Below are 9,541 nucleotides of genomic sequence, written 5' to 3'. Positions count from 1 at the left end.
AAATGTATTGAAATAACCTCAAAAAATAGTTAACTAGAAATTGGAAGTCGGATGTAACTGCATCGCATTAACCTCAAAGCATAAATGTCCACTTTTTTAGCCTCCTCACATGAGTAATTACAAGTAATTAGGAACCCAAAACAAAAGTGAGTTTATAAAAACAGACTCTTACATGTATGCAAACTGTATAGAAATTGTAAACTATCGAACTAACCTAGAAAAACAATTAACGGGAAATCAGAAACTAGATGCAGATGTATTGAACTAACCTCAAAGAGTAATTAACAGGAGATTAGAACATGGATACAAATGCAATGAACTAATTTCAAACACTAATTAACGAAACATCAAAAACTAGATGCAACTATACTGAATTAACCTTTTAATGAATAACTAATAGGAAATCATAAAGTAAATGCAATTGCATTGAACTAACCTCAAATAATAATTAACAGAAAATCGGAAACTTGATGAAACTGCATTGAACTAACCTCAAAGAATAATTAATGAGAAATTGGAAACTGGATGCAACGTAATATATTAAACTAACCTCAAAGAATAATTAATGAAAAATCAGAAACTTGATGCAAATGCATTGAACTAATAACCCTAAAACATATTTGTATTATATGTAGGGGGAATAAATATCTCAACAAATATAGTTTTGCATTTCAAGTAGTGTTTATTATAATTTTTTTATTATGATTGGGAATGCCTTGCTATTCAAGTAGCTTCAATATTATCTTCGCCACATTGGGCATTCTCACAAAACTTCAATCAAACTTTTATTATTAAACCTAACAATAAAAAGAAGTCAATGAGTTTTATTAAGGTTTGATGCTTCATTTTTATAGAGAGTGGTGCAAGAAATTTAAATGAGTAATTAATATAATTTTCATATCTCATAGCTATGCATAGTTGCTAATATTTTTTAGAATAATTTAATATAATGGTACCCATTCATAGGACACGTTCATGTGATAAATCTTTTCAAGTGGGAGTAGTGTATTCTTTGAGGATATGGAAACAATCAATCTGTTTTAGTGATTTGTACACATTAGTACGTAAGCCGAACGGTGATGATTTACTACTAAATCACCATAAATCTAATAAAACTATTATACAAGCTAGATCGAGTTTAAGATAATTTCATTTAAAAATTACGGATTAATATTCTAAACCACAAAGTGAAGAGGCTATCTCAATTTGATCTCTTAGTTTCCAAGTACTTATACACCATAATCGCTGCTCATTAACATATTTCGGTTTATTTTCAATAAAAATATATTCTGATTCGAAAATTTGCCATCGTAATTTTCAAATAGAATTATCTTAAACTCGGTCTAGCTTGATCCCTTAGTTTCCAAGTACTTATACACCATAATCACTGGTCATTAACGTATTTCGGTTAATTTTCAATAAAAATATTGTTTTATTGGAAAATTTGTATGAGACATTTTGTAAAGCCTTTTCAACACACAAAATATTTAATAGATCCCGGGCGTATGCCCGGGTCCAAAATCTAGTTGTATATAAAGATAACCTCCTCCTATTTAGACTTACCTCAATGAATAAAAAATTTCTCTATCTCATTCTCTCAATGATTCAATACATGTTAAGTTAGTGTAGTGTTCTCTCCAAATCGATTTAATTCTAACAAAATCTGATTTTTCTAGTAGTTATAAGCCAAAAAATGTCTTTATCAATAATTTCAAAATTCAACTGTCCTAAACTATGATTAAAATTAGAAATTTGGCTTTTTGGCTTATTTATTGTTGCAATTTTTCTTTTTATACCAATAAGTTATATTTGTAGTTGATCTAAAAAACTTAACAACTGATACACGTGCCACCGCCCACAATTTCTGATTTCAGAGTACGACTCCTAAAATAAGCTCAATGGTGCCATAGTATTAATGCACGTCACTGTTTCAATTCACAAAAGAGTAAAGTTTCACATTCCCTCGTCACTTTGTTGTAGACAAGAGACATGAGATACCAACTCACACGTCCTGCAATTGACGTGACCCTATAGGCCTATAACCTCATTATTCAACCCTGTCAGCTGCCTCACGTGTCTGTCATCAATCACACGTGTAAGTTTCTGAACAGGTCCCACTCTATATCATTTTTTTCCAACTTACCCGGAGTATGTGACAGTTACTTAGAATATACGATGCTTCCTGCCACTGGCAAAAAAAAAACTATCAGTAAGAAGTGAAGAACATAAAGCTTTCCTTTGCATGTGTCCAGATGTTCAGACTTCAAACGCCAAAATGAGCATTGCATATCTAAATATCTAATTCACATTTTTGTTTATTAGTTCCAAAGAGTAACTGAATTTATTCCTAAACAAATTTTTCTTGTTTCCTTTCATTTTTATTTTTCTTTTTTAAACATTATTATGGTCCGTCTTAAGCAAAAACTTTTACTTTTTAAGTTTTAACAATACTACATACGGTGGAAATGCTGAATCGGGGAATAACATGTTTTACGTACGTCTTCCATTTCACGCGAGAATTATGATGGTAAATTAAAGAATTTAATCATATATTTTTCACTTGTATCTCATGTTCTCGTATATACTACTTTTTTTATTCCCAAAACTTCTACACTAAACTTTATTTGCAATGTTTAATCTACTGAAAAATGATGTTGTTCTTGAATATAAGTTGTTATGTAGCTGAAGTCAAATTTAGACAATTCCTATAAAAAAATCATGTCTAAATCATAATTAGAGCTAACTAAACAGAAAATAAATAATAGATGATAGTGTTAAGTAGTTGGAATATAAGAGGGATAAATGAGAAGAATAAAGTTGAACAAGTTCAGAATTGAGAATAAACTTGTTTTTTTGGGTTACTAGAAACTAAGGTGAAGATGGACAAATTTGATGTTTTTTCACCGGTGTGCTGCCCTCCTAGCTTCATGGGAGTTCCTTATTAATAATTATTCAAGTGATTGTTATGGAAGAATATGGTTGAGTTGGAATATTAGTTTTCTTAAGGGTTATTTAGGCTTTGGTCGTACTATTAATAGTGAAATTAGGCTTTGGTCCTACTTTTGTCCTTGACTGTGAATCAATATAGTTGACCCTGGTCAAGCTGTTTGTTATTTTAAAATAGCCAGAATACCCCTCCTTGTGCATGTCATGTGTTTTTATGTTGACGTTTTCAGTTCACCACGTGTCAATATAGGGTTTGGTTACAGAGAACTAAAAAATCAGATCGTCAATTTGTTATTGTGCGCATCTCGAGAAGTTGGTGAATAAGGAGGGTAAAATTGAAAAGTAGGACCAAAGCCTAATTTTGCTATTAATAGTAGGACCAAAGCCTAAATAACCCCTCTTAAAACCCCAATAAGTCAATGATCAAATCAAACAAGCACTTGATTGACAACGTTTGATATTAAAAATTCTGTAATAAATGGGATAGAGTAAAAAGAGACCAGATTGGTGTGGCATCGTACGAGGTCCAAGCACTTGACAGCAACGAGTTGATTAGAAGGGAGCTAGATCACTCTGAAAATTTTAGCAGCACTGTCACCATATCCAACCTCTTCCAATAACTTGTAATCATTTGAATTCGTTGAATAACTTATCTTTCCGTTACCACCCATCCTTCTTTTGTTTCAACTAGTAGATTATGGGCTATTGATTGATGATTAAATGTGCGCTGAAAATATGTGACAATTCGGTGTTGAAGTAAAACCTGTAGAGACATTATATATTTGTTGATTATGTGTTTAATAAATGTAAATTAATTGTATATTTGTGTTTTCACAGGTTTCAGTAGTTAACGAGAAAATTCTAGCAAAATATGCGTTTTAGCATGAAGATGTTGTACGAAATAGTGCTTGAACCTGAAGTCTTCTCTCTCTGCTCATTTGAAGCTAAAAACTGCCAGAATAAAGCCCGTGTACTCAACACCGATCATTTCTAGGTCAAACCAAGATAACGGTACAGAAAAGTCGTAGAACTTCTTACGATCATATATTCTGATTCTAGAATCCGAATTCAACACGTAAACTGTAATCAAAACAATCAGTGCGACGAGCTCTACCCAAAGATATGAAGTTATAAAAGTCACCTGGGCTAATATGGACCCACCACTGGTCAAAACACGTGGGCTCATCACTTATTTGGTCTCTCCATTATTTGATCCATAAGTGGAGACAAAACCAAGTGGAGCACTAAGAGCACTAAACGCACTAAGTGGAGCACTAATGAAGCAACAAATAAAGCACTCATGTCCCCACTCATTCTATTTTTCATAAAGTTAGTTTTGTATTTTGAAAATAAATTATATCATGTTTTAGATTTAGAATAGTTTGTAAGTCATTAATGGAGTCTTCTCCAAAGGAATAAAACTATTCTTCTCAACCTGTTCTTCTTTAGTTTCTCATGTATTTAGTTCATCAATCCTAGGATCATGAGTTAAAACCCTCCTTATGGAGGATTGATGAAGCTCATGTGAGGATCAGAGTTAGTTCTAGGATTTACAGTTCATTGGTCAGTACGTTTAAGTCTGTAATTGCATTCTATTGTAATATGGTAGCACCCATTCAAATTAAAAGTCTGTATTTTCAAATAGAGTAGCGTGCGCGACTAAATTAGTAGCGCGCACGACTCGATCTTAGCCAAATCAAAATTCCAGTGAATGCTAGATGCACTAACAAGCTAGGAGTTGAATGGATATTTTAGAAATGAAATATCACTTCAATTCCTTATGCTAACAGGTTGTTCTTAGATGTAAGTTCAATATGTTATGACCAAAACTCGAATCCATCTTAGGTTTGTCTATGAGCCCAAGAAAGATTAGAGATGCAATGGAAATTAATTCAAACAGTAAACTTAATCCAAATAAACAAGATCAGTGGATTTAACTCTCCACAACTCTCTCTATCTATCTTCTCTAAATTGATTATTGTAATTTCCATCTAATTGTATATTAAGTGTAGTGTGAAATCTTCGTTCCCATATAAATCCTTCTCACATAAATTTCCTTAGAGACAATTCAACACCATAGTCATACATGCTCCAGTGTTTAGGCATGAGTACGAATTCTTGCTCATAGTTATATAATAACATAATTTTGTGAGCAAGGTATTGATACAAGTGTAGGTTTAGTGTTGTGTCTTGCAGACATAACAACAAATTCATACTTATCAGCAAGCCTCCTTTTAGATTCTGTAACTACTGGTTAACAATGCTAGAGTTTGCCTCTACATTGACTGAAGCCTGGAGTATTCAGAATAGTGGCAATCTGTCATTCATGTTTTTAAGAGGTGGCCCGGCCAAGATAAGCTCCACAGATATTTAAAAGAACACTAAAAGGGCTGGAAAGCACTGGAGTCTATACAAAAACTCCTCCAACAAACTCCATTTGATGTGGATCTTTGCTGTAAAGAGAAAGAAGCTAGAACTCAATTGTGCTTCTTTATGCAAATTAAGGAAGAGGAACTCGGGCAGAAAACCAACACTGAGTGGTTAACTTATAGAGATAAAGGGAATTCTTTCTTTCACAATGCTCCGAAGGAGAAAAAGAACAGGAACAACATTTGGGTATGTAGTACATGATGGCCAAGGGAATAGAAGATCAATAAGGCCAAGTACAGATCTCTGAGGTCTTTGTCTCTTACTACACCGAGCTTTTAGGTAAGGAGCAGGCGCAATATTCTTGCCCAAGCTAGATTCTTGAAGGTTTTGAGCTGAAGGAACTGAATCAAGCCCAACCTCTAGCCCTTTCTCTAGAAATCTCAAGTGAAGAGATCAAGCTAGCCTTATTTTCTATGGAGTAGAATAAAGCCCCGGGACCTAATGGATTCAATGCATTCTTCTTTAAGAAGAGTTGGGATCATATAGGTGATGATTTTATTCATGCAGTGAAACATATTATCTCTAGTAGTACTATGCATAGGGGTATAAATGCACCCACTTGTGTTTAATTCCTAAATTGTTAGCCCCTGCTTTAGTTGATCAGTTTAGGCTTATTGCATATTGTAATACTATGTATAAATATATTACAAAAGTACTAACAAACAGGTTAAAGTTGTGCTTGCCTAAGCTTATCTCCTCTACTCAAGTTGTTTTTGTTCTTGGAAGAAGCATTCAAGATAATTTGCTCCTTGCACATGAACTCATGAGAGGATATAATAGAAAACATGGAACAAAGAGATGTGTCATTAAGCTGAACATCAAGAAAGCCTATGATTCAGTTAACTGGAAGGCTTTGGAGCTGATTTTACATAGATTCAGATTTCCGCTAGCCGTCATTAATTGGTTGAAGATGTGTTATTCCTCCCCTTCTTACTTTTTACTGATTAATGGTTCCTCTGAAGGGTTTTGTTGGTAAAAAGGGGCTTTGTCAAGGTGATCTAGTTTCCTCTTTAATTTCTTGTTTGTGTTGGTGATGGAGGTGTTAAGTGGTTTGCTTAAGAAGGGGTTGGTTACAAAGTCTTTATCTGCTCACTCAAAATGCAAGAAGCTTGGACTTACTCACCTAAGCTTTGCAGATGATGTAATTGTTTACTATAAAGGTGAGTTAGCTTATGTGGAAGCTATTAAAGGAATTCTTGATACCTTTGCTCGGGTAATAGGACTGCATCTAAGTAACTTTAAGACAACTCTACTCTCTGGGAGTATGAGTTGTATAGAGAGTAATGAGCTGGCTGCAGTCATGGATGTGGCATTGGCTTTCCCTCTAGTTACATATTTGGGGCTTCCTCTCACTTCCTCTAGATTGGGGATTAAAGAATGACTGGAAGAATAGAAGACTGGAAAAACAGATGTTTGTCAAAGGCAGCGCATGAAGACTAGAACTTATCAAATATGTTCTATCTTTTTTCCAAGTGTATTGGGCAAGGTCTTTTGTCATTCCGATCCAAAACAGGTCCTTGATAAGGTTGCTAAGATTTATAATAGGTTTCTATGGGTTGGACCTGACATGAAGCACAAAATGTACCATGCAAGTCATGATGTTTTGAGGTACTCTAAAGAACAAAGTGATTTAGGAATTGTTGATCCGAGAACATGGAACTATGCTTCTTATTGTGGACTGCTTTATAGAATCATTGCAAAGGAACAATCGATTTGGGTGGAGTAGACATGGAAACAGTAGATAAAAGACAAATACTTCTGGACTATGAAAGTGCCAAGTGACTGCTCATGGGTGTGGAGGAATATCTTGTAAAACATAGAGACAACTAGAAAATATATCAAGTATGTTATAGCTAATGGAGATGATACATGGTTCTGGCATGATCCATGGCTTACAAAAGTACCTTTGTGGTTTCAACCTCCTACTAGAAATCTTTTTGACTTTCCAATTGATACAAAGGTTAGTCATGTTATCTCTGAGGGGAGGTGGAATGATATAATCAGAAGCTTAGATGATGAGGATATGAGAAATGCAATACTACAAGTCCAAATCAACAATTTTGTTGAAAAGGATAGAGTAGTTTGGACCCCCTCAGTCACATGAGCCTATACATCCAAGTCTGCTTATATGACTCTGAGAAAGATTAAGGAGGAGGTTGAATGGTACAAGATTGTACGTATGGGGGAAGATGGTGGTTCCTAAACACTCTTTTACTATGTGGCAGTTATTTGCTGGTTCTCTACTAACTCAGGATAGATTAATCAGGAAGAAAATGTGGAGCCACTCAAGTTGTTGCATCTATGACTGCTCGACTGAATACTTTAAACACCTCTACTCTAATTTGATTGCCCATTTTCTAAGGAAGTGTGGAGTAAGGTTAAGAAAGTAATAGGAATGGGTGGGTGTATTACTGACTCGACCTCAGCTCTGAATGGTATGACATTTTCAAAAAATGCAGGACGAACACCACAAAGAGTGAAGTGTGGAGAACCTTGTGGCAACAACATTACACTAGATCTGGGCAGAAGAGGAAGGAGGAGAATGAATCAGATTAGTAAACAGCTCAGGAACTTTGTGACAAGATTATTTAGGACATGCAGTTGTATCTTCAGAGGAGGTTAGTAGAAGTTGAAGACTCTATTGAATTGAGAGTTTTGTTATCAAGGTTGAACATTGAAGTGCGCTACCAGTCTAAAGCAAGCTACTTTTATCAAATGGAGCAGTCCAGATGTGGACGTGATTATGTTGAACATTGATGGAGCAGTAGGTGAGTATAATGGCTTTGGTGGCATTTTCAGGGATTGGCAAGGTAATGTAGAACTGGTATTTACTGGTTCACCCCTTAGTAAATCTGTTATTGGCCAAGAACTAAGAGTTATAGTGGAAAGTTTGAAGGCAACTATTAATAGAGGGTACAAGAAACTCATAGTGCGTTCAAAATCACTCAAAGTTGTCAACATCTTCAATGGGATTGAGATGGCACCATGGTATTGTGATAATATTGTCGCATCCTTTGCATTGTTTAGAAACCTTTTTGAGGTGCTAAATGTTAGGAATAGGGTATGCCCGTGCCTTCGGCGTAAGGCGTACACGCGCCTTCGGCACAAGGCCAGCCCAATTGCCCATTATCCATAAGCCCAATAGCATCAATTGGGCTAGCCAATTGTGTAGTACCATGTCAAATTTGGAGGCCCAACAGTTTATAAGCCTAGCCGCAATTGTTGACTTTTGGCTGATTTTTAGATAGATCCCATGGTATTGATTGCACTTAACAAAATTACACAAACCCTCCAAACACTTGGATCTGCCAAGTCATATTTTGGTGAGAATGATTACCTACCATTGGATGGGGCCTTTTGGGCCCCACACTTTCCTATTTTGTTAGATAGACTAGTTAGTGCCAGTGCCTTTGGCAGAATATCTTCAAAGATTCTTAATTTGCATGATGTTAGAAAATGAATTAATCATCTATTCTACACTTGATGGTTATTGTTTGCTAATACAATATTAATATAGGAAATGAAAAACAAGTATGAAAATTAACATTTCAATGGCCTTTAAAAAAAATTGTGAATGTACGCCAACTCCATACAGCTTATGCATTTGACAGAATGAAGATAAAATCAATGACCATACATGGTATTTTCTCCTTCATTTTTTTTTAATAAACTCTTTTCTCCTTACAATGCTTATTGTCTATCCATAATCTTTGATTAGGAGGTGACACCATAGCCATCTACTTCAAGGCCCATTGTGCAATTGTGAGCTGATGAGGCGAGCATAGAATATCTCCATCACCTGTCGTAAAAGTCAATGAGTTTAACATATATAGAAATAGGTCTGCAGCTCCAATAGCCTTCAAAATTGTTCCATTCTCAAATTTAAAGGAGGAGAGTTGGGCAAAGGAAATAAATGTACCTTCACCAAATGAGAAAGATGTAAATGGCGCGCATTTCTTTTTTTGAAAAGTATTAGGCGTGCTTGTCCAATAACATTAAAAATATGTCTCCTCACCAAATAACACGTTTCCAAAGAAATCTGCTTGTCATATGATAGATATATGTCGGATTGAACACTGCACCACCATCTCCATTGCTTATTGTTATGTCAAAACCAACAACAAATAAGTGATGAACGCAAACGATAACATGCATGGTAACCATT

General features: G+C 35.0%; 1 protein-coding gene across 1 annotated transcript; it reads left to right on the top strand.

The window, feature by feature from the left end:
• The first annotated feature begins 6,409 nt into the window (after positions 1-6,409).
• On the top strand, positions 6,410-6,757 carry LOC147482282 (uncharacterized). The gene has a single exon (XM_086579263.1). The coding sequence runs from the start codon at positions 6,410-6,412 to the stop codon at positions 6,755-6,757; it is 348 nt and encodes a 115-aa protein (XP_086435389.1).
• Positions 6,758-9,541: the final 2,784 nt, after the last annotated feature.

Source organism: Coptis chinensis, chromosome 8 (assembly GCF_015680905.1).
Source record: "Coptis chinensis isolate HL-2020 chromosome 8, ASM1568090v1, whole genome shotgun sequence".
NCBI classification, from domain to species: domain Eukaryota; kingdom Viridiplantae; phylum Streptophyta; class Magnoliopsida; order Ranunculales; family Ranunculaceae; genus Coptis; species Coptis chinensis.
The sequence above is the reverse complement of the archived record's forward strand: the minus strand, read 5'-3'. Positions and strand labels throughout refer to the sequence as shown.

Bases quoted from the DNA above. Each gene is read 5' to 3' on its own strand.
- LOC147482282 (XM_086579263.1), top strand. From the start codon at position 6,410: ATGGAGGTGTTAAGTGGTTTGCTTAAGAAGGGGTTGGTTACAAAGTCT.